The 26,189-nt window shown below is 39.0% G+C and overlaps 1 protein-coding gene across 2 annotated transcripts in view; it reads right to left on the bottom strand.

The window, feature by feature from the left end:
* XIRP2 (xin actin binding repeat containing 2) overlaps nucleotides 1-26,189 on the bottom strand; it is a 290,910-nt gene that overhangs the window by 30,442 nt on the left and 234,279 nt on the right. For both annotated transcript variants that reach the window (XM_073633972.1, XM_073633973.1), the window contains exons 4-7: nucleotides 14,708-14,800; nucleotides 14,436-14,508; nucleotides 10,503-10,621; nucleotides 257-9,818 (exon numbers count right to left, since the gene is read on the bottom strand). In XM_073633972.1, the coding sequence (XP_073490073.1) occupies nucleotides 257-9,818; nucleotides 10,503-10,621; nucleotides 14,436-14,508; nucleotides 14,708-14,800 (9,847 nt within the window). The remainder of the gene's footprint in view (nucleotides 1-256; nucleotides 9,819-10,502; nucleotides 10,622-14,435; nucleotides 14,509-14,707; nucleotides 14,801-26,189) is intronic.

Genomic DNA, 26,189 nt, shown 5'->3' with positions numbered 1-26,189 from the left:
TGTTTTTACCTCAAGATTAAATTCCATTCTACTTTCAGCACAGCAGTCAATGTTAGTCACAAACACACAGAGCAAGTCAGTAAAGAAGAGGCCTTTAGGAAAAAACAGAGAAAAAGCAGTAGTAACTATACTAGCAGGTAAAAAAATGTTAGTTTTGAGCCACAAATTGTATTTCAACCGAACTGCAAATGACTTCACGCACAGTCTGCAATATTTAGTTTGTTAATGGTGCCTCAAACTGGTCATGCCAATTTACCAGCAATATATTCTTCCTGATGATAGCTGCTTGTCATTTCAGAAGTATCTGAGAGGGTATAGCCAAGACTCTTAAATACCCTTTCACTTTCCTCCCAGGTTTTCTGAAAATTCTTTAATATTTCCTCTGGAGATTCAGCAGTAGAAATGTCAAGCATGTGACCTGATATGACATCTTCATATGTTGGAGGAGCATGTTTGAATTCGAAGCCTGGCTTTACACCTTCAGGCTTCCATGGAGCCCTTGACCTAGTCACCTTGCTTTCCATCTTGTCAGCTCCGGAAACTTGGGCTATTGTCTCAGAATGCACTGCTGGTTTAAATAAATGCTCACTGCTCTCTTCTTGACTGCTTACAAATATACGTTTGGATGTGTTCTCTCTGTGGTCTTTAAGCTGTTTTATTGGAACTGTCCTAGATTTCACTGTTGAAGGAACATCAGAAGCAATTTTTTTACTTTCCTTCTGCAGTGACTTTTTTTGTCCAGTTTGTGCTCTGATGTGAGAATTTACACTTTCTGTTTGGCCTGCTGTTTGGACTTCTCTTGAACTGTCTGTATTTGATCTCTTATTTGTTTCATCTCTCACGTAAACATTTTTAGCTTTTGGTTCAAATGTGTGTTCTGCAGGAATATTGGTTTTCTGTGAGATGGATAATACATCCAAACTATCCAAGTCTGGGCCCAGCCACTTTGGAATGTGCTTTGGATCACTTTGAGAGAGTGCTTGATGCATTTCAGATATTCTTGCTTCCTCGTAAATTTCTGTGCGGTCCTCCACTGTGCTGACTGTCACTTCACCTAAAGGTACAGGCGTGGTACTTACAGAGCCTGTGGTATGGCTCTCTATTTTAAGCTGCCTTCGTAAAGTTGAGGGAGAATGTACAATCTCGCATCTTTTTTCTACCACTACTGGAATCGGAGTAACAGCTCGATGTGATGTTGTTCCTTGAGATAACTTTGCAGTGGTGTCTTTGAGTTTTGCAAGCTGCTCTGTACGATTCCTTTGGGGAGATGGAGAAGGAGTTGGAGTTGTTTTGACTGCTGCGGTACGTTTCGGTGGTAATGGTACAGTAACTGGTTCTTTTGGGGGAGCAGAAGCGCATGGAGCTCTGTCTTTTTGTGGCGATTCTGTACGTCTTACAGTAGATTCTATAGTTATATAAGTAGGTGATGGTGATCGCATCCTCAGCAAAGGAGAACATGCTCTGATATCAGATTGCTTCATATCAGTTGGTAACCTACTGAAATCATTGCTGATCTTTCTTTGTCTACTTGCCACGTCAACTTTTTTCGAAACTGTGCTTACTTCCTTCTGTGATACTCCACTTGAAATGTGGGTTTCGTTTTTATTTTTTGCAAATGTGGAATTTCTTATAGCTGTCCGAATATTGCCTTCAAAGCTTGAATGCATGTCCTTTGCATGTTTCCTAATGTAGGACACTTGCTCTGTAATCCCTTCCATATTGTTAGAATCGGCCTGTTGTGCCATGTCTTCCTTTTTTTCAGCACTGATTAACCAAGAAGGAACAGTGCTTAGAAACATTCTAAAAGTGTTTATATTCAGAGTTTGTGGTTCTATTTCAAATTTCTTGGCACTTGACAATGTCTGTTGCAACTCTTCACATTTTCTGAGATATTCTATTACATTTGAAGATTTCACTTGCTCCTGTGATTCTGAAGATATGTGGGTTTCATGGCTTTCGGTTACTTCTTTTGCTTCTCTAGCTTGCTTTCCTGCAGCAACATTTTGGACAGTGGAAACATGTTCTTTTGTCACTTCTTTTGGAAGTGGTGGTGGAAGTGAGGTTTGTTGATGACGCATTTGGAATTGCTGGATACTTTTTGATTTTGCCACATTTGCATTAACACTAGCAATGTTTTGGTTGATTACAGTATCACTTTTAACCTGCTCTTTCTTAATCTGTAACTTTCGTTGGAATTTTGGTGATTCTATGTGTTTGGTTACTTTGCTGCCACTACCAAGATCATTACTTTGCTGTTTTTTTGTTACATTAGACGCAGCTTGGACATTAGTAATGATCTGTACTTGCTTTTGCTCTGAAGTTTGAGAAATTGATTGGGTGTTTAACTCTTGGCTTAGATACTTATCTGTTGAAGGTATATTTTTAAGATGTTGATTTAATTTTTCCTTCATCATAACAGATGTGTTGTCAATGTGTTTTGTATCCTCTGTTGCATTTACTGATTTGGCAGTCATTTTGGACTTTGCTGTTTCTAAACTTTGAGTCTCATTTTTAAGTTGTAGATCAAATGGCTTGGCTGTTTGCATCTGATTCATCTGTATTGATTTTTCAAACCTCTCCATAGTTTGTTGCTTAGTTGCCTGTTCTGTTGTTGTGGACTCCTTAACGGCCTTTAAATGCTGTAGCTGCTTCATTTGTGTTTCAGTGGAAAATGTTTGTACTTTTGGAACATTCGTGTTGACTGATGATGAGGAAGTAGACATTAACTGAACAGAATTTTGATGATTTATATTGTAAGTAGTGTCTTTTGCATTTTCTTGGCTTTTCATATGAATTAGATCTTCAGCTGGTGTCCCTATAGTTTTAGATTTCTCCTCCGATATAAATTTGACTGTTTCTGACTCTGCTGGGACCTGTTTTATAGGAGTTTCAGTACCTGCTGTTATGATAATTTGGGATACATTCCTGCTTTTGTTTTTCTCCATTTCTTCCCTTTGTTGGCGGTATTTTTCTTCAGCGATCATTAGTGGAGTCTTAAATTTTCTACTGTGTGTTTTAGGTTTTAGGGTGGGAGTTTCAGCTTGAATAGCTGGAGACATTCTAGGAGGAAAGAACACCTTTCTTTTAGGTTTTGTTGCTTGCTCATGAATTATTTCCATCTCACGGTCACATGCAAGTTGATCCAAGTCATGGTCACTCAGCTGGGCCATGGTAATATTTTGCAACTGTTCTGCAGTTTTATCAGCTGATACAGAGAGTGTTGTTTCATTAGCTTGATTAACAGTGTTCAGTTTTAATGACTGGGTTAAACTGATTGGTGCTGGAGATATTCTTGGTGAAAACAAAATTTGTTTCTTTGGTTTTAAGGATTCTTCTTGAATTCTTTCTAATTCCTGATCACATGTTAGTTGATCATAGTCTTGAACTTTAGATTGAGAGATGTTTAGGCTTTGTTTATGAACTAAAGTTTCTTGGGTACATGCATTAGCTTCTATTTTAGAATGAGTAGTTGGGATATCAGTTTTTAGTGCTGGAGATATACTTGGTGAAGATAATACATCTTTCTTGGCATGTAAAGCCCCTTTGCTGAGTGTTTGAAACCCATGATGACTTGCTGTTTTTTCAGAGCGCTGAGAATGGGATTGAGTCATACTAGCATTTTGTTCTTGTACCAAAATTGTAGATTTCTTGGTAAAACTTTGATTTTCCTGAATCCTTGAAGATGCTGTGACCCCTGTTTTAGACTGAAAGACAGGCAGCTTTGACTTTGGTAGCAATTCAGGTGCTTTTTTCTCCACATAATTTGTTGCCTGTTCTTTTTGACTATAGTTTTGTGCTACCTCTGAGTGCTTTGCAGAATATGTATTAGAAAAAGTCTTTGACTCTTTTTTGCTTTTGCCTGACTGCTCATGAGTGGGCATATAACTCACTTTCTTACCGACAAATTCTGTCGTTTGTCCATTGAATTGCAACATAAGCGATGGGGTTTCAGGGGGAGGTGGTAGCAAGTCATTGTCAATTTTACCCACTACAGGAGGGGGTGGTGAAGGAAAATACTCAGGTTCATCGGTGCCTTTAAATAACAAATAGGCCGGCAATGGAGGTGGAGGTGGTGGAAGTGGTGGAGGTGGTGTTGGTGCCAAAGGAGGCTCTGATACAGGAGTATGCGGCAAAGGTGGAGGAGGAGGGAAGAAGATCTCAGGTTTTTTTCTTTCTTTTATTACTTTTGCATTAAGATTATAATTGTTCATGAGACTTTTATTTGTAACAATTTTACTTGTGTCACTGTTCTCATGGGTGGATTTTATGGTTGCACACATATTATCATTATTTTTGACTTGTTCTGGTAATGCAATACCACCTTCAAACATTAATGTATTGCCTACAATTTCTACATTGTTATTGATGGAATCTAAATCTTGTGCTTGCTGAGTATCCATAACATTGTTCAAAGCCAATCTTCTTGACTGCTGCTGTAACTGTTGATTTGTTACTTGTTTGTGAACATGTTCCGAGGTTTGGTAGCTGCTTCTATTAATCATATTGATAGCGCTGGATTTGGAAGTATTGATATTGGATGACAGTTTTGCTTTTTGCATTACTTTGTTTTGATTGATTAGATCTGTTGGCATTGTTTCTATCTGTCCCTTGCTAAATCCTTGAGCCAAATATTTTTTCTCTTCGGATATTAGTTCTGCAGTTTGAGCATCGGAGAATGTGTTATGTTTTTTCCAGGATTTGTTGGCTACAGACTTTTGCTCTTTATCAACCTTAGACATTGTAAGTTTGCTATCCAATTTTTGTTCAGAGGCACCATGAATTTGTCTGCTATCTACTAACATGCTGAAAGTTTCAATAGCTTTTGGTTGGAGTGTCCTAATATTTTTTTTACTTCTGTGATCAGTTCTTGTTGATGTTTCAATAACCCCCTGTTGTAAAGAATTAATATTTTGCTGATTCTTATGATCCATTTCATTTGATGTCTGTTGGTCATCAAATTCTATATCGATCAGTTTTCCAACTGAAATTTCCTGTTTGCCTGAGGCTTGAGCTTTTTCAGCAGACTGCAAAAACGTCTTAATTGTATCTTTAACATTTCCTTCAATACTTGCTCTTCTTTGAGTTGTCTGGGATGAAGGCTGCAGCAATGTCTTCTTGGTTTCTTTTACATCACCTTGAATGCTGACTTGATGCTGGACATATCTCTTTTCAGCAGAGGAGTCCATTAGGTTTTGCATGGTTGTGCTGATGTCTCCTTTGATTACATTTTCTTTCTCTCCTTTTTTCACTGACTGCTGTGCTTCTTTTAAAGATTTTAATGTTTCCTCAAGGTTGCCACGAATCACATCTTCTTTAATTAGCTCAGATTTAAGGTTTACTACTTTTTCTAGAGAATCAATGGTTCCCTGAATGTCACCAGGGACAACATCTGGTTTTTCTGTATCTTTCACTTGGTGAACTGATTCTGTAAGGGACTTAAGTGTTGCAGGAAGGTCAGCTTTAATAATCTCTTCTTTCTGTACAACCACAGTCTGATTGATGGCTTGGTTAAGTGAATTTAGGGTTGCCTTCAAATCTCCCCGTATGATGTCTTCTTTATTTGCATCAAAAGATTTATTTACTGGCTCAGTCATGAAAACCTTAACCGTATTATATACATCCCCAGGGATGATATCCGTTTCATTAACAGTTCTCCCAATTTGGTACTGCTGTTTTTTTAGCAACAATTTGGTAGCCTCGACATCACCTCCAATAATTTCATCAGTGTGCTCAGAAGCTATTTCATCAGAGACACCCTGTAGTCGTTTTAGATAATCTAAAGCTCCAGATTCAATGCAGGTAGTAAAAAACTGGACATTACCTCTTTCCAAATCATCAATTTTAACTCTCTCTGGTTTCTCACTTGTCATGGCAGATGACTTTAAATTATAAATGGCACGTTTTACATCTCCACCTACCACTTCATCTCGCTCATAATCTCCATTGTCATTCTTGTTCAGAAGAGAGTACACAGTCATTTTTATATCCCCTTTCTCACTTTCTTGAATAAGTATTCCTTGCTTCCCAAGGTCTTTATGTGAAAGAAGGCTTTTGATAGCTTCTTGTACATCTCCTCCAATAATTTCTTCCCTGTTTGCCTGTACATCGGTGGATTTGTTCAGCAATTGTGACTTTGTCAAGTAGATATTTCCCTTTTCTTCATCATTTAAAAGAATCATTCTTTCTGTAGAAGAGTTTTGGGACAATAAGTTCATCATTATATTTTGAAGATTACCACTTATAACTTCTGTTTTTTCTATTTCTGGACTTTTTTGATTCATGAGCTGGTATTTGGCCATGCGGACATCACCAATTTCATCAGCTTCTAAAATAATCCCTTGAGAATTCACAAGTTTGTGGCTATATAGTTCTTTTAATGTTTCTTGGATGCTCTTTCCAATAAAAACATCTCTTTCTGTTTTGTGCTCATTAAACTCATGCAAAGGTGTTGTTTCAAAGAGCCAGGTTGTAGTCCGAACATCAGCTTGTGGAATTTCTTCCTTCAGTGTGTCCTGAACACATTCATCCCTTACTTGGATTGAGTCTAAACTCTGGTTTTCAAAGAGCCAGACAGCTTCTTGAACATCCCCTTTCTGTATGTCTTCCACTGTTACTGTTTTAATATCATTATAACCTTCTTCATGAAGTTCATCAAGAGTATGAGTTTCAAATAACCAAGTAGAGGTTTTAACATTGCCTTGTTTAATCTCACTGATGCTTACTGTTCTCACAGCCTGAGTGTTATTTTCCTTTTCAAAGACTTCCCTACTGCTTTTTACATCTCCACTCTCAATAGTTGTAATGGTACGTATATCTAACTTGGTGTGATCAGAAATTGTGTCTAATGGTTGTGTTTCAAACCGCCACCGCACAGCGTTGACATCTCCTTTCTGAATATCCTCTTGAGTAACAGCTTTTATAACAAATACATTATTGGAATCATTAAAAGAATCCAGCGGCTTAGTCTCAAACAGCCATCTTGTTCCTCTGACATTCTCGTGAGACACCTCTTCTTTCTTCACTGTTGTTACTTCATGGTAATATCCTTCTTTATCTTGAATAGCGTACAGGGGCTGTGTTTCAAACATCAGTGTATAATTTTTCACATCGCCCTTTAATATATCCTCCACACCAACTGTTTTTGTCATTGTATCTTCAGAACATTCATCCTTGATCTGATCTAGTGAAAAGGTCTCAAAAATAAAGCAACCTTTTTTTACATTTCCAGCTTGTACATCTGTGATGGCATAAGATGATTTGTTTTTCTCTTGGTTTTCACTGATCTCATCAATAGACTGGTTTTCAAACAGCCACCTGCAATTTAAGACGTTGCCTTTTTGAAAGTCTTCAGATGTCATGCTTTTTATCTTTTGCAACACCTCTTGTGAACTAGAACTAATTTTATCCAGAGGTTGGTTTTCAAAAATGTATTTCATACTTGAGACATCACCAGACTGGACATCAATTTCAACTACTCTTTTAAAGTCTTTTTTCTCTTCTCCTTGGATATGCTCTAAATTCTGAGTCTCAAAAAGGAAGCAAACTGTTTGCACATCCCTGCCTTCAATGTTCTCCCTTTGCAACTTTACTGACTTATCTGTTTCATCTTGTATGGTGTCAAGTGGCTGAGTTTCAAAAAGCCAAGTACAGGTTTTAACATCTCCTTTCTGAATTTCTTCACTGTTTGTCATTTGCATCTGCTTGTCATAAAGATTTTCCATCGGCTGTGTTTCAAAAAGCCATTTACACATTTTGACATCGCCTTTAACAATGTCAGTTTTGCCTTCTTTTATAGTTTCTGCTTCTTCAGCATTGCCAAATTTTTTTGAATCCAGTGGCTGGGTTTCAAACAGCCATTTTCCTGTTTTTACATCTCCAGACTGTATTTCTTGAGAAGATATTCCCCTGATAACTTGGTAATTCTCACCATTTTCTCCAAACTGATCAATTGGTATTGTTTCAAACATCCATTGGTAACTTCTTACATCACCCCTCACAACTTCCTCTTGTCGGATAGTCTTGACCTCATGATAATGACCAAAACGATCTTCGATAGCATATAGCGGTGTTGTTTCAAAAAGATTTTTGTTGAGTTTTACAGCTCCCTTATTAACATCTTCAATTTGAATCTTATAGGAAGAATCATCAGTCTGCCAATTTTGACTCTCAAATGCACTTCTACAGGCAGTTACATCTCCTTTGTGGATTTCATCAAGCTTGACTGTTTGAATATATTCTTTCTTTTCCTCCCTTATCTGTTCCAGTGGCCTTGTTTCAAAAACCCATCTTTGATGGCGAACATCCCCTCTTTCCTCTTCATTGGTAACCACTTTATTAAGCTTGCCTACCTCAACTTCTTCTTTAAGTTCATCCATTGGCACAGTTTCAAATAAATGCTTTGTGTTGCTCACATTTCCACCTATTATCTCTTGTCCCTCAAGAGGCCTGTCATTGGCATTGTCTTTCAATATATCCATTGGAAGGGATTCAAAAAGCCAACATTTCTGGTACACATCTGCACCAATGATGTCTTCTTTTTGAGTAACAGTATCATCTTCTTCTTTGATGGAATCCAGAGGTTGTGTTTCAAATAGCCATTTTGCTTTTCCTACTCCACCTTTTACATTTTCTTCTATAGATATGCCTCTGACAACTTTGATTTGTAGTTCATCTTGATTAATCATATCCAAAGGCTGAGTTTCAAACATCCATCGGGCTGTTTTCACATCTCCCTTTTCAATGTCTTCTCTACAGACTGTTTTTATCTCAAGGACTTTCCCAGAGCGATCTTTTAAGACATATTTAGGTTCCGTCTCAAACTTTTTCACTGTTCTTTTAACATCACCTTTAATCTCTTGGAGCTCTGATCTAAGTGTCAGCATGTTCATTTCCTCAACATAAGAGAGTCTTCCATCTCTATACTGGGTTTCAAATAGGTATCTACCTGTTTTTACATCTCCTCCTTGAATGTCATCAGATGCCTTTAGTATATCTGAATCATTTTCTTTGTAAAGTTTATTTAATGCATCTAATGGCTGAGTTTCAAATAACCATGTAGCTGTTCGGACATCTCCTCTTGCTAAATCTGGAACCTTATCAGCATTTTCTGAAGAACTGGAGGTATCTGTACCAAGGGCATGAATTGGCTGTGTTTCAAACATCCAAGTTGCATACTTGACATCCCCACCAGCAATAATTTCTTGTTCTCCAATACTTTTTATATGACTTTGTTCAGGTGATTCATCCTTAATGGAATCTAAAGGTTGATTTTCGAAGACCCACCGCATTGACTGCACTTCTCCCTTTAAAATCTCATCCCATTCTAAGTACTCTCTTTCTGGGCTAAGGCATTTCTGTGGGCTTCCTGATGGATGTTCAAAAACATATCTTGCTTGTTGCACATCACCTTTTTTTTCAGACTGGCTAACAATATCAGAAACTTCAGAGACGTATTCTTTTTGTAAGTTCTTTCTCACTTCTGGATGAATGTGCTTATATAAACGTTTCAACTCATATAAGTTCCTTTGTTTTGAGAACACATCTTTAGTTGTAGTGGGTGAGAGACGTCTTTCAGGAGGACTGGGAGGTTCTGGGGACTGGGAAAAATCTGCTATATCGGAAGTCTCTAAAATATCTGGAGGAGGAGGAGGAGGTGGGAACTCTTCTAAACTTCCAAAATGAACAGATTTAGTGCTAGAAGACTTTGAAGAACGTCCTGTTTTCAGTGCTGAACTCATCGAGTCATAGACATTGCTTGTGGAGCCACAGCTGTTGGCATTTACCACTGGCCACTCAAATTCTGGATGGTCATTATAGATCTTCAGGGGACAAAATACATAACTTTAATTCAGCTGTTCAATGTGCATTTGCTGCACAATATTGGCGTATATATTGTATCAATTATAACCTATTTTTAGATATTGCTACAAACGTATTATATGTAAAATGTTTGCCAATTTTATGTAGGAGAACAATGTTCAGTGATGTACATGAAAATTCCAAATGCATTAAGTTTTTTAGAAATTTTAAAATGAAAGTTGACAGTATTCTACTGTTTCGGGTATTTATAGTAAGGGGAAGTTGACCTTTGCTTTTGTTAACAGAGCTACTAAGAGGAAGTCAGCAGGGTGCAGAAACTCCCCATCAGAACCAGTAATTTATATAAAATATAGTCAGTTGTTATATTTAATGTGCTTTAAATAAGTTTGTTTTTGAGCGTAGAAAAAAAATCACTCAGAAAGTCATGAATTTGTACAGAGAAAATAGTATCAGTGGAACGAACAATAATTTGTTAAATGAGAAAAGATAAGCTTAAAACAGGGAAAATAGCAAAGATAAAAATTCTAACTTTCGGAGATTTAAGCTTGAACATATATTTTACTTGGAGATGATATCACTTCACAAAGACATATTTTACTGGTCTTTTGTATTATTTTATGTTATCAACAACTTGTTTTGCTTACTAGTATGACACATTTTATTACATTTTACCAAAAATGTACCTTTGTATATTTCCCTTGTGAGGTAACACTTCCACCAAAGCTAGTGTTTTTTTCCTTGAGAGATTTCTCAAACTGTTCCTTAAGAACTTGAGCAGAAACTTTTGGAATATCTTGGTAACCTATAGAATAAAAAGTGATCAACTTAGTTAAAGCAGCATTACTTCCAGAGATAAAATAACGTATTGCAGCTTATCAATCCTTAAATATGGTAGCTGCATTCATTTTCTTTTAAATGTATTTTTCCTTTATTTTCACCTGGTAGTCTGGCCAACAACCCACTTCCTATCCTAGGGTGTCTCTACTCTGGATGGACAAGCAATGGATACACCTTTGGACAGCCAATCTGGGGAGATGCACTAGCATATTTAGATGAACCTGACTAACAAATTAAAGCCAAATAAAACAGTTGCAGTTGATACTTAAATCCTTTTTGGAATTGCAGACAGTTTGCCCTTCCCAGAAGTCAGTTCTGAAAATATGTAAAACTCAGACACGCAATACAGACCCAAACTGACCACTCACTGATGTATGATGTTCTGCTGGAAACAGATAAAAAGGGAATGATTTCTAGGGTGTATTCTATTCTGTTACACTCTACACATGACACATCTGTACTCCCTGCAGGAAAGGCTGGGAAAGAGACTTGGGGCCTATAGATGGGGAACAGTGGGAACTATGCTTAGCCTCTGCCCCGCTAGCGTCGGTCTCGGCATTTCAAAAAGTCTCTCATCTATTCTTACTGCATAGAGCATACAGGATACCGGTTCAACTATACAAGTGTGGGAGTAGAAATTTGCCATTGTGTCCGAAGTGTGAAAGAGATAACGGCGACCTGTTGCATATGATTTTGAGATGCCCAAAGTTGTTTCGCAGCTGGTCAAGCGTTATTGCTACTATCTCACAAGTCTTTCAGTTTCATCTTTCACATACTCCCATTGTCTGTTTGCTGGGCACCTTCGAGGAGCAATTACTTACACCTCATGGCCATGTAGCGGTATTATGTTTTTTATACATTGCCCGTATATTAATAGCCCGATATTGGATATCGCCCCAAGTGCTGAGCAGGGGACAATGGGTGGAAGCAGTTAATAATATGTTAATACGTGAAAAACTCACTTATCAACACAGAAATGTCTCTAAGAAATTTTACTCAATGTGGCGGCTGTGGCTGGATACCCTGGGTCATCCTCTGCACCAATTAGTGAAGAACAGTCTACTACAGGGATGATACTGGCTAAGTTTGGGAGTTGATGGTGCTCTGTGCAAACATGTCTGTATCAGAATATTAATGTGAAGGCCATGGTAGTTAAGTTTTGTTTGTATTCTTTTTCTTTTTTTCTTTTTCTCTTTTTTTTTCTGTTTTCATTATGTGCATAGCAATCATTTTCTGCTGTAGATGTCCAATATGAGATGAACTAGTCATTTACTTAAATATGCTAGAATAGATGCTTCTAGATTAGCTATTGTCTCTGATGAGTTGCTGACTGTTCATGTATATGTTGTTTACATACCTCATCTCAGTCTATACTGTTGTAAACCGTTATGCACTAAATACGTTTTTGTATGGAATGTTTGTTATTTCAATAAGGAACAAAAAAAACTGTTGCAGTGACAATATTTTTTTTTCCTTTTGGAAATAAAAAAAAAAAGCTTAAAAAAGGAAACCAATGCAGCCACCTCGTCTAAGAAGTGGTAAGCTGCAATTTTTTGGAGTTTAATAATTAATATCACTTTTAATATACAAAAAGTACAACAGTTTTAAACAAAACATTTTACACGTAAGTCTGTCAGTGATTCTAAAAACGTGCTCCTTTTAGGTCAATCTTGCACAGGGTAAGGTTGGTGGGATGGAACAAGAATGGAACTAAACCACTAAGTGATGATTACTTGGAATGGAAGGTGGATGCTTAAAGCCAAATCCCACATGTTCCCAACATGCACAGGTAAATAGATACTTTGTACCAGAAAAAAGCATAGTTCATGTAGCCTGGTTTGTACAGGACAGTACAGTCATTAATTTCTTCTACACTTCTAATGCCAACACAAAGGGCAATGAGAAGATGGGGGTATTTGTCAGGCTGCCCAATATTGTGTCAAGTGCCCCCTCCCCACCATCTTCTTTTCCAAAGCATGCTGTCTGTACTTGTGACATTATAAAGCGCCGTGGGGTATTTAAAACTTTTGTTGGCATTGTACATCCTGAGATGTTGTTGAATGCTGAAATAACATTGCCCTGCAATAACATACTGGGATACTATTGCATCTTTTTGCATTTTTTTCTTGCCTTAAGATGTAAACAAGGTCAAAAATTTAGATGATAGAGTCGGAAAGTATTATAACATCTAGTAAGTGTTAATTTCTGTCTGTGTCCACGGGGGAGATTCACACTCTTTATGTCCTTGTGACGATTGTCACTGTGATTGAAAGTAAATGAAAATCCAAACCTTTGAGTTGTCACCAGAATAGGAAATCTTGCAATGAGTTCTGGTCACGACTCTCTAACAGAGCATTTCCCTCTCTTTGAGATTTCCTTTAAAGTGAAATAAAACTCCACTTTTGAACTTGTACTTACAGGTACGTCTATAATAAGGCTTACCTGTAGATAGAGTGAATATCTTCTAAACTTGCACTTATTACGAGATATTCACACAACATGCAGCCGGTTACATCACTGGTGCATGCACTCTGAAGGGATGGCATACCCTGGCAGACCTTCAGTGCTCTTTGCCGGAGCCAAGGGCTCGGCTATTCATACAGTCAGAGCCCATGAACCTAGAAGGAAGACTGGCTGAAGATGGCAGCAGGTAAGTCTGTCATAATCTGCTAGTATGCGGTGCATACTAGTACATTATGAATTCAATGTGCAGGAAGACCCATTGTTTTTATCTTTCTAGTGGTTTACTACTGCTATAACATCATGTTGTACCTAAAGGACAGGAAATAAAGTGAGATCTTCCCAATGGGACAGAGATTACTAAACTAGGAAACATCCCAAATCCACAGCACTGCTCCAGACTCACACTTCCCAACATCCACAAACAAACAGGATGCTGGCTCAAAAAAGCCCACCTCTGATTACCATTAGACATATGGATTAAAAAGAAGCCACACCCCACTGTTTGCTTTTCCAGACATTTTTTTATCAACTGTCAATAGTACAGTTGCATCCATACTGTGTCCATTTGAAAACCACCCCTCCCTAATGTGTTTCACCACAATGTGATTTGATCTCATAGATATCCTAATGATCAAGCTACTTTGTGATGAAACATATTGAGGAGGTGTGTTTTTTGTATGGAGACAGTATGGATTCAGCTGCACTATTGACAATTGAATAAAGATACCTGGCAGAGCAAACAGTGGAGTGTGGCTTCCACATTGGGAGGGACTTTCCATCATTTCCCATTGTGTGGACACAACACTAATAGATATGCCCTCTTAGACAATTGTCACTAGTATAGTTGTCACCATTAGAACATTTCACTACTACTAATGTACTAGATAAAACATTTCGTTTTTTTCCTCGCATTTAGTTTCAGGGACAGTAGTCACAAGGACAAACATAGATGAATTTCCCTTATGAGGACAAAGACAAAAACAAAACCAGACAGGGTTTTAAGCCCTTACCACTCTTAAGTAAACGTATTTGTTAACCTTTTGCCTTACAAAAAATCTTAACAGCTATCCTAACCTTCCTCCTTTTCAGCACATTATTTGCTTTAAAAAAGTCAGGTGCACTTTATGTTTGATATGTGTAACATCAATTATGATTTTTATTCCTCTGAGTCTCATCTTAGAGCATTTCTTTCTGTCATTATTGATTTAAATATTTTTTCATCAGTAAACATTCTCGTGAAATTTACAAGATTTCAATTTGCTACCCCATTGCATTTAACTTAGCTGTACCGCATATATTTAAAGCAGGATTCTTACCAACGCCATCAGCTTCTTGATTATAATTAGATGCTGAGCATTTCTCATGGGTGCTTTGCTCATGAACCAACACCTAGGTAAGGAAAATTATGGTGTTAAAAATATAGCATTATCCCCAGTATCAATAAATAAATGGAGACACTGTGGTGGCTCCAGAGAGTTATGCTAAGTATAAAACTATTTTTCATACAAACAGTTGTAATAGTTATATTCATGTGCAGGCTTGCAAATAATTTAAATACACAATGTGCTAATGAATATTTGTATAATACCTGTTCTGTATTACTGGCTGAAAATTGTGATTCGTGTTGCTCAGTTGCTTGGCTGCTGCTAACAAACTTGACTTCATTGCTTCTTCTTGTTTCCTAAATGACAAAGGCATATTCACAAAATGAGATTCTATTTTAGACAACTAAATTGTCTGCTTTATGTGTCTGGTATTTTCAGTCTGAATTATTTTGCATGAATTCTACTTACGTAGGCAAAAACATGCAAACAGGGCAGAGTCATGACATGTCATTAAGAGGCAAGACAAAGAAAAACTGCACTTTTAAAGGGTTTTCTGTTCTCTGACTTTTCATTTCACTTTTCAAAATCACTTGAGGCGACTCATTGTACATCTTGCTGCATGTATGCGTTCCTTGATCATCTGATCGAGGGTAAATACTGCTGTGCAAAATGTAGGCACATTGTTTCCCCGGAAGCCCAGGTTCTGAATGTGGGAAAGCAACTGTCAGCACTGAGAAGTCCCTCCATACTAAAGGAGAGCCAGGAACGTACATGGCAGGTGCCGGCAGGGGCCAGCACAGAGGCAGGTGGAGACAAAGAGGTGCAGGCACTAGGAAAGAGTAGATGGGTGACAGTCAGGAAGGGTAGAGGGGGAAGTGCCAGGGAGGCCAATCCAGGGCTGGAGCATCCCAATAGATACGCTCCATTGAGTGACATTGGTGAAACCAGTCAGGGACCACCACTGCTGGAGCTGAGGGACTCTCCTAGCTGCTGGGGGAAGAACTCCTCCAGTGAGAGTGGGGGGGGAAGCGAAGGAAAAGGAAATACAGATTCTGGTGGTAGGGAACTCAATTCTTAGAAGAACAGAGAGGGCAATTTGTAACAAAGACCTGAAGTGCCAAACTGTATGTTGTCTACCGGGTGCTCGGGTTCGCACATCTCGGATCTGGTAGACAGATTACTGGGACGGGATGGGGAAGACCCAGCTGTCATGGTGCACATTGGAACCAATGACAAAGTCAGAGGCAGATGGAGTGTTCTAAAGAATGATTTTAGGGACTTGAGAGCTAAATTGAGGAAAAGGACCTCCAAGGTAGTATTCTCAGGAATACTACCGGTACATCAAGCCACACCAGAAAGGCAGAGGAAGATTAGGGAAGTAAACAAGTGGCTGAGGAGCTGGTTTATTAAGGAGGGGTTTGGGTTCCTGGAGAACTGGGCCGACTTCTCAATCGATAACCAGTAATATAGAAGGGATGGACTGCACCTAAATGAGGAGGGTGAAGATAAGCTGGGAATGAAGATGGCTAAAAAGTTAGAGGGGTTTTTAAACTAGACGATGAGGGGGAGGGTCCAGAGGTAGAGATAGTCAGCATGGAACATATTCCAGAGGGTAGTATTGAGGGAATGTACAAAGCAGAAAAACGCCTTAGTGTTTGGTGCGCCGGCCGGTAACACTTTCTGCTTTGTACATGTAAGTACAATACTGTGTTATTATTATTTAATACATTTTGAAGGTTTTACACCATTGGAGCACTTATATTTTTACATGCTATGCACATCCACCTATGAGTTGGGAACAAAATGATGAGATCTGGGGTGTCATGAGTTTCGTTTGGTGTCCTTGATGACCGCATTATCATCACTAATCTATCAAGGATATCAGATCCATCTGACATGCCCTGGAGGGTTTTTCCCTATACAAGCTTCCCTTGATCCTCTGTAGAGGGAATTATGGGCTTCTGGTAAGCAGGAACCCTCTACTCATGGTGGTGGACATTTGCACCAGTTTTTCATTCATATCCGGAGTTTCCACTATTTATGGATGGACACTATATTATATTATTTATAGTTCACGGGTGATACTGCTATATAGGTTTTTTGGATACTAATTTTCTTGGCCCTTTGTTTTTGTTACGCAATTACTTCTGGGCAATATATATATATATATAGTTTTTATAGGCGTCATGTCAATCTAATGTTTATGTTTTTTCTTTCACTAATTTTATGGTGCACGTATGTGGTCATATGACCATTTAGATATTGGGTTGGTGTATGAGAGTACACTCACTCTATGTAAAATATTTTCATATGTTTAGCGCGATTCTATGTTTTTTCATTTTTGATTATTGTATTTATGTTGTGCAGGAGAATTGCTGCTGCATTCATTTTTCACATGTCACTACAATGGTAATTTTTGAGATTGGGTATATGTGCTCAATTGCTTTATATTGACCTTAGCGCAGTTATTATTTTCTTTTTTCGTTTTTCAGTATAAATCACACAAATAGGAAACATAAGGGGAATACAAAGACACTGGATTTCAAAAGAGCCAACTTCCCTAAACTACGAACCTTGCTAGAAGGCATGAACTGGGATAAAATATTATTAACAAATAACACGGAGGAGAGATGGGTTTGCTTTAGGAGCATATTAAATAAGGGCATTGGCCAATGCATCCCATTGGGTAATAAATTTAAAAGAGCCAACGAAAGTCCTGGATGGCTTAACTCCAATGTAAGAATGCATATAAAATCAAAGGAGAAGGTCTTCAAAAAATACAAGGTTGAGGGATCATCATCAGCATTCAGACTTTATAAAGAATGCAACAAGAAATGTAAGGGTGCAATAAGGACGGCTAAGATAGAACATGAAAGACACATAGCGGAGGAGAGCAAAACAAATCCCAATAAATTTTTTAAGTATATAAACAGTGAAAAAGGGAGGACAGACCATATTGGTCCCATAAAGAATGAGGAAGTACTGGTTACAAAGGATGTGGATATGGCGAAGGTATTGAATTTATTCTTCTCCTCAGTCTTCACAAGGGAATCGGGGGCTTCAATAACCAAAACTGCAGTGTTTATCCACATGACACATCACAGGAAGCACCTCCATGGTTAACAGAGGACAGAATTAAAATTAGACTTGGGAAACTTAACATTAATAAATCACCAGGACCAGATGGCTTGCATCCGAGAGTACTTTGGGAGCTCAGTCAAGTAATTGCCAGACCATTGTTCCTAATTTTTACTGACAGTCTACTGACTGGAATGATACCAGCTGATTGGAGAAAAGCCAATATTTAACCACTTGCCGCCCGCCCTATTACAAAATGACGACGGCAAAGTGGTTTGATATTCCTGACCGGACGTCATATGATGTGATCAGGAATATCGAGCCGCAGCGCGCCCCCGGGGGCGCGCATCGCGGCGATCATTGTTGCGGTGTGTCAGTCTGACACCCCGCAACACCGATCTAGGTAAAGAGTCTCTGACGGAGACTCTTTACCACGTGATCAGCCGTGTCCAATCATGGCTGATCATGATGTAAATAGGAAGAGCCGGTAATCGGCTTTTCCTCACTCGCGTCTGACAGACGCGAGCAGAAGAGAGCCGATCGGCTGCTCTCCTGACAGGGGGGTCTGTGCTGATTGTTTATCAGCACAGCCCCCCCTCGGATCCCACCCAGGACCACCAGGGAGGCCGCCCAGGACCACCAGGGAAGCCATCCACACTGGACCACCAGGTATGCCCCTAGACCCCCAGGGAAATACCACTATGTGCCCAGGCAGCTGCCAATCTGTGCCCAGGCAGCTGCCAATCTGTGCCCAGGCAGCTGCCAATCAGTGCCCACTCCAATGCCTACCACTGCCAGTGCCACCAGGGATGCCTATCAGTGCCTCATATCAGTGCTGCGTATCAGTGCCCGTCAGTGCCACGTATCAGTGCCCATCAGTGCCCAGCAGTGCCGCCTATCAGTGCCCATCAGTGCCCAGCAGTGCCGCCTATCAGTACCGCCTATCAGTGCCACCCTATCAGTGCCCAGCAGTGCCGCCTTTCAGTGCCCATCGGTGTCGCCTATCAGTGACCATCAGTGCCACCCATGAGTGCCCATCAGTGCCGCCTATCAATGCCCATCAGTGCTGCATATCAGTGCCACCCATCAGTGCCGCCTACCAGTGCCCATCAGTGCCGCATATCAGTCCCCATCGTCAGTGCCCGTCAGTGCCCGCTCATTGGTGCCACCTCATCGGTGCCACCGTATCAGTGCCTGTCAGTGCCGCCTTATCAGTGCCCATCAGTGAAAGAGAAAACGTACTTATTTACAAATTTTTTTAACAGAAACAAAAGCAAAACTTTTATTTTTTTTATTTGTTTAGCAAAAATTAAAAACCGCAGAGGTGATCAAATACCACCAAAAGAAAGCTCTATTTGTGGGAACAAAATGATAAAAATTTAGTTTGGGTAAGTGCCCTGTATTGAAGTGGTTAGAAAGGGACCAAATTACATCCCTGGGAATTACAGACCAGTTAGCCTAACATCAATAGTATGTAAACTCTTGGAGGGGATGATAAGGATCTATATACAAGATTTTAGTAGTGAGAATGGTATCATTAGCAGTAATCTGCATGGATTCATGAAGAATCGTTCTTGCCAAACAAATCTATTAACCTTCTATGAGGAGGTGAGTTGCCATCTAGATAAAGGAAGGCCCGTAGACGTGGTGAATCTGGATTTTGCAAAAGCATTTGACACGGTTCCCCATAAACGTTTACTGTACAAAATAAGGTCCGTTGGCATGGACCATAGGGTGAGTACATGGATTGAAAACTGGCTACAAGGGGAGTTCAGAGGGTGGTGATAAATGGGGAGTACTCGGAATGGTCAGGGGTGGGTAGTGGGGTCCCCCAGGGTTCTGTGCTGGAACCAATCCTGTTTAATTTGTTCATAAATGACCTGGAGGATGGGATAAACAGTTCAATCTCTGTATTTGCGGACGATACTAAGTTAAGCAGGGCAATAACTTCTCCGCAGGATGTGGAAACCTTGCAAAAAGATCTGAACAAATTAATGGGGTGGGCAACTACATGGCAAATGAGGTTCAATGTAGAAAAATGTAAAATAATGCATCTGGGTGGCAAAAATATGAATGCAAACTATACACTGGAGGGAGAACCTCTGGGGGAATCTAGGGTGGAAAAGGACCTAGGGGTCCTAGTAGATGATAGGCGCAGCAATGGCATGCAATGCCAAGCTGCTGCTAACAAAGCAAACAGAATATTGGCATGCATTAAAAAGGTGATTAATTCAAGAGATAAAACAATGATTCTTTTTTTTTTTGTTGTTTTATTTCACGATTATATATAATGATATGTATTGGATTCAAAATTTGTCGGGTATAGTATTAACTTATTCACTAAACAAGGAAATGGGAGTAATGCTTGGAACACTAGAGGAGGGTGTGGGATTTTATATAAAGAGGGAAGGGAATGGGAAGAGGAAGGAAAAGGGTAGGGGAATGGTAGGGGAAGGGAAAGGGGGTAAAGAGGAGGGGAAGAAGAGAAAAGAGAAAATAAGGAATGTGAACTTGATTATAGAGGTTAGGGTTGAGAGAGATTAGTTTCTTAAGTGGTAGCCTATAGATAGAAGTGATGGAATACATATTGTGGATATGTCAACGGTAGGAGGTTACTAGACAACACGGAGACCGAGGAATAGGGATGAGCCTTTGTTCGGGTCGAACATGAATTCGACTCGAACATTGGCTGTTCGCCCGTTCGTCGAAAACCGAACATTATGGGGCGTTCGTGCCAAATTCGAACGCCGCGTAACGCCCCATAATGCACTGCGGGAACACAATGCATTGCTGTATGATGATTGGCCAAAGCATGCACCATGACCTGCATGCTTTGGCAGGGTGCCTTTGGCCAATCATGGCTCAGGGGGACTAAGTCCACGCCCCACACTATATAAGGCTGCCGGGACGTCGGCCCCGTGTAGTGTGTTAGTGTGGATGGAGAAAGAGTGTCATTTAGATTGAGGAGGCATGCAAGTTATTCAGTTAGCTGCAGTGTATATTTAATATATATATATATATATATATATATATATATATATATATATATATATATATATATATACACAGACAGTCTCGTACATATATATATCCACTGCATCCAGTTTAGCTATATCTGACTGCAGGCCATTCCTGGTGTACTTTTTCTAATATACTCCAGGCAGGCAGGTTGTTCAATTAGCTGCAGTGTATTTAATATATATATATATATATATATATATATATATATATATATATATATATACAGACAGTCTCATATATATATATATATATATATATAAAAATCCACTGCACCCAGTTTAGCTATATCTGACTGCAGGCCATTCCTGGTGAACTTTTTCTAATATACTTCAGGCGGTGTACACAGTACACAGTACCCTGCACCCATAGTGCAGTTGCTACTACTTTTCTGGTGTACACAATACATACAGGAGAAAAAGAGGGAAATAGAGAAAAGGAAAAAAAGGGAAAAGAGAAGTCATGTTTCGTTAACAAGTCGATCATAATAGATGGTATGTGTTATATAGTGAAGAATGGTAAAGTAAAATGTTGATGTAGATAGATGGCAGTATTAAAGAGATGTTGTAGAGAGAAGATATATGATCTCTGTGAAATGTAATATGATTTTTGTGAAAATAAAGAATATATAAAAAAAAAAAAAAAAAAAAGAATCAATAATCCTCCGGCTCTACACAACTCTGGTCCGGCCGCACCTAGAGTATGCTGTCCAGTTCTGGGCACCAGTCCTCAGGAAGGATTACTAGAAATGGAACGAGTACAAAGAAGGGCAACAAAGCTAATAAAGTGTCTATTAGTTATGAGGAAAGGTTGCAAGCACTGAACTTATTCTCTCTTGAGAGGGGATATGATTTTAATTTACAAATACCGTACTGGTGACCCCACAATAGGGATAAAACTTTTTCATGGAAGAGAGTTTAACAAGACTTGTGGTCACTCATTAAAATTAGAAGAAAAGAGGTTTAACCTTAAACTACGTAGAGGGTTCTTTACTGTAAGAGCGGCAAGGATGTGGAATTCCATTCCACAGACGGTGGTCTCAGCGGGAGGCATCGATAGTTTCAAGAAACTAGTAGATAAGCACCTAAACGAATACAACATACAGGGATATACAAGGTAATACTGACATATAATCACACACATAGGTTGGACTTGATGGACTTGTGTCTTTTTTTCGACCTCGCCTACTATGTAACTATGTATGTAACTTAATTGTATGATTTTCATAATTTGCAATTGATCAAGATTAGTGAGTGTTGCTCTTTTAAATCTAACTGTCTATGGTCTGTATCTACACTGATTCGGATGTTGTACAGGCCAGGATACACATGAAAAATACATTCATTTCTCAGCATGGGCTGCTTCTTCCTTCAGTCTTTTGAGAGTTGTCATATACTAATAGTAACAATCGGGATATGGTTATTTCGATGATCCTTTCCATACCTCCCAATTTTCTGAGATAAGAAAGAGGGACACCTTATAGCACATGTGTGTGCACCCCCCCGTCATGTGCCCAGTTACATGGACAATGAAGAATGAATGCTCAAGAAATGCAGTTGTTACCTGTACATTTCTTTTGATTGTTTTTTAAACTTGTCTATTGCAAAAAAGGCAGGTACAAAAAAACAAGCATTAATAAGACATAGTTCCATGTAGGACAAAAAGGCATTAAAGTGCAATAAACGGTAAAGTAAAGTGCAAACGAGTTCTAAATATATATAACAAAGTCCCAAGCCATGCAAAATTTCCAATAAAAAAGTGCAGAAAGTATGTAACTCAATCATAAAAATAAGTTAAGTTACATACTTTCTGCATTTGCTATTGAACATTTTGCATTGTTTGGGACTTTGTTATGTATTTAGAACTCTTTTGCACTTTATATATTTGTACTTTATATAGTTTTGCACTTTTTTGAGTCATGTTTATATCATGTTGATTGCATTTTTTATTTTTATTTATGTATATGATTGATTAGGTGGGCAAGCATGCATGTCTTTCTTAATGACTTTGTCTAAAGCAGGGTATTCAGACTTTTACAGGTGCTGCTATCAATTTAGATCTCAGCGTTAATATTTAGTTTTTATTTATTGTACAGTAAACCATATAACAAAACCTTTCCCTCAGTCCATTTGTTTCAACCAACGTGACATATACAATCACCAATCCACTGCGACCCAGTACAACAGGGTGTGTGGGTGCAATAGAGAAGTACACACTCTCTAAAAGAGGTTAATGGTAAAGTAGATGCACACCACATCTTGTTATATTTATGAGGACAGCCCCTGTTTTTATAGATAACCTTTTCATAAGGTAATACCTGGGTGATTGCACACAAACACTGGGGAGTGAGGGAGGGGAGGTCTGTAACCATTTAAGTGCTAAGAATTTATGAGGGTTTTTAGTATATTGCAGCCATTGCTCTTCATCTGGGAGGCCCCATAGACAAACTTCAGGGGTGAATGGTACAGGGGTTGAAATTACAGTAGACAACAGGTCCGCAGTTTGTTTACAGTATCTGGCAATCACTGGACAATGCTAAAGGACATTAAGGAAATCAATTCCCGGTTGGACACATCTGGTTCAGTTTGAGTCAGGGGTGCAATGCATAGCAAAACTTATATGAGCCTCCGTCATGTTATGAGGTTCCAGACTAAGCCAATCTTTAAGGTGTCTCAACTGCCTTGCTAGGTAGTACAAATACCGTACATGTCTAGAAGGGCCATGTCTGCCTTGCATTTTGGCCTTTGCAAAACTGAAAGTTTTAGGTACAACATGTGTCTGCCCAGATAAAGAACATAAACATTGTATCCATAGGCGTGCGCACAGGGTGTGCCAGGTGTGCATGGGCACACCCTAATCACCCTGTGTGGTGCAGCTTCTCCCTATTTAAACCCCTGATATGAATAAAAATAAAATAATAATACTAATAAAACCTACTGACACCATCCACTGCCTTACCGACACCAATCTCTGCCTTACTGGCACCCGCCACTGCTCTACTGACACCGTCATTATGTATACACATGCACACCTATATGTATTTGAGCTTTGAGGTGCACACCCTAATGCAATAGGCTGTGCACACCTATGCATGTATCCAATGACTTAAGGAATGACTTGGGTACCAGCACTGACATATGTGAAGTTATATATAGATATTTAAGTAACAAAATCATTTTGATCAGGTTTATCCTGCCAGCAACTGATAAAGGGAGTTTAGACTAAACGGTGAGTTTGTGCTTCACGAATTGCAAAAGATAGTCTATATTTGTTGACAAGGTGTCCACATGGGTCAAAGTAATAATAATGCCTAAATATTTAAATGAGGTCATTAAAAGGGGAAGGAAATTAGGGTAGTTTGGAGCAAAGACGGGTGTAGTGTCATTTTTTACAAACCTATACATTTCTGTCTGAAAACATTCTGGCTTTCTTTACTGATTATGGAATTAACATTCAAGAAGTGCAAAATCATTCTGAAGTAGCTTAATAGCCAGCAATTACTGTAGATGTGAATCCTAATGACATTTGTTTACTTATGCATTGTGTATCATAAACAATTACTCCCCCCCCCCCCCCCATTTTTTCAGCCTTTTTTTCTTCTCAATGTTGATGATCTCCTCTCTTTCAGCCACTTTCCTGTCTACATTTACCCACTCCAACATCTGCTGCACATCATTTCCCTGCACCTGCTTTACTATTATTAGTAACAATGGTGGATCATGCCAGTATCATATGTGTTGACATGACCGCCTGTTGTCTCCATCAGCGGAGCTTGCAAGAGAGTGACAATACAGGAGAACAACTTTTCCCCAAATACAGGAAGTGCCTGAACAAGGTACTTTAATGGCAGGATCACTGTCTATTATTTTAAAGTGTATTTTAAACCAAAATCATTTTTTTCTACTTTGTCAATAAAATGGCGAGGGGTTAGAACCCATGTCTGTTTTTATGCTGTCTGTTTGCCAGCTGTTTTTTTCTTTCCTTTCTATTTCTGCTGGTGGCAAATTTTATTATGCTAAAAAGGGTTTTTGACTTGATATGCCAATGCTGCCCAACACCAATGTTGAGAATTTTGGGGATCCAGCAATATCTATACATTTTTGTGAGCTATAAAATACAGAGGTTCTAACTCCATAGATAGAATCTGTGTTACATGCACATAAACTTAGAAATGTTCTTTTAAACAATGCTCTGTGCACTGTAATAACATGGCAAAACTTAGGCACAAGTTTATCTTAGGTTTTTAGCTTGCATCTATATTTTACAAAGGCGTGAGAAGCTCACACGATCAGCTCAGTATATCCCAGCCATCAAAAGCTTTAAAACCACATGACCAACCACAATGTAGTTAAAATACTTTAAAACATTTACTTGCTCGGTGTAATTAATTCCCGCGGGTCATTTCAGCCCTAAGAAATGGCCCTGCGCATTCTAGGTGAGCGGTCCCTATATTACTGGCGGCTTGATTTGGTCATATTAAGCTGGTATGAAATGGGAGAGTAATTGGGATTGCTGTGTCTGAGCTGGTGGTGAATACATCATTTTCTCTGCCTCTGGGATGCATTAGTTTAAATGTAGTCATTTGTGAAAAGCTTTTCAAGCTTTGTTTTAAATGACTAAATATGCATGCTGAAAGCCCATTTTAATCAGGCAAAAATATTCTTTGGTTCAGCTACTGTCTATGAAAGGAAAACACTGCCTAATTTCAGTGTATCATGGAGTTGTTTAGAAAAACAGAAGAGAGATTGAACATGCATAAAAAAACAACCTCATGAATGGTTATGTTAGATCAAGGTTTCAGAAACCTGCCTTTACCACTAAAGCTGACATTCTGCGTTTCTGAAACCTTGATACAGCATAACCATTAATGGGAATTGTTCCAATTAAATAGTACACAGCAACAGCCCTGAAGAAGGGTGAGACTATTCCCCCAAAACGTGTTGGCTTGATGTACAGGTTTCTACTTTTTAATAAACACCTATGAACCATACCTTAGATGTTGCATTCCTATGGACACTGTGCACTCCTTTCCTTTTATCCAAGCATAAATGCTCTCTGGCAGTATAGTTCTAGCACTTGGCAGATTAGATTTTACTACCTCCCATTGCTGCACTTCAGGTGGCCTTACTACTATTTATACTGATCCCGATGCCAGATGTCATCTTATGCCTAGTCCTTACTGTTAATGCTGAATTCGGAGCTAAAACGGACCAGAAGACGCACAGGACTCCTGTGCAATTTGCTACCAGAGCTCCATAGAGAGCCGGTCACAATCTTCTGCTGTGCGAATTGGATGCGGGTGAAACCCACATCCAAGTCGCAATAGTGTGAACCCAGCCTAAGATAACGATAAACTAATTGTAGATTTTTGACAGATGTTTCCTGACTGATGTTAGAACTTTTTTGATGTCACTCATTGCCTGATTTCACTCTTAAGGGGAGTTATGTATCACTTCTCTCTCTACCATGATATTCAATAAGTACTTTACAGTACATGAAGCCATAAATATACAAAAAAAAAAATCTGCTTTATGTAAAATGTGAGTTGTCCTCTGCCAATCTGCCTTATCAGCTTGATGCAGCCAATGTTCTTGGGTGAACGGCTTCCAGATTTACAGTCAGCAGCCATGTTGGGGAATCAATACTGAA

The sequence above is a fragment of the Aquarana catesbeiana genome, linkage group LG06, assembly GCF_042186555.1.
Source record: "Aquarana catesbeiana isolate 2022-GZ linkage group LG06, ASM4218655v1, whole genome shotgun sequence".
Classification (NCBI taxonomy): Eukaryota; Metazoa; Chordata; class Amphibia; order Anura; family Ranidae; genus Aquarana; species Aquarana catesbeiana.
Note: the sequence above shows the minus strand (reverse complement) of the source record. Positions and strands in the feature narration are given on the sequence as shown.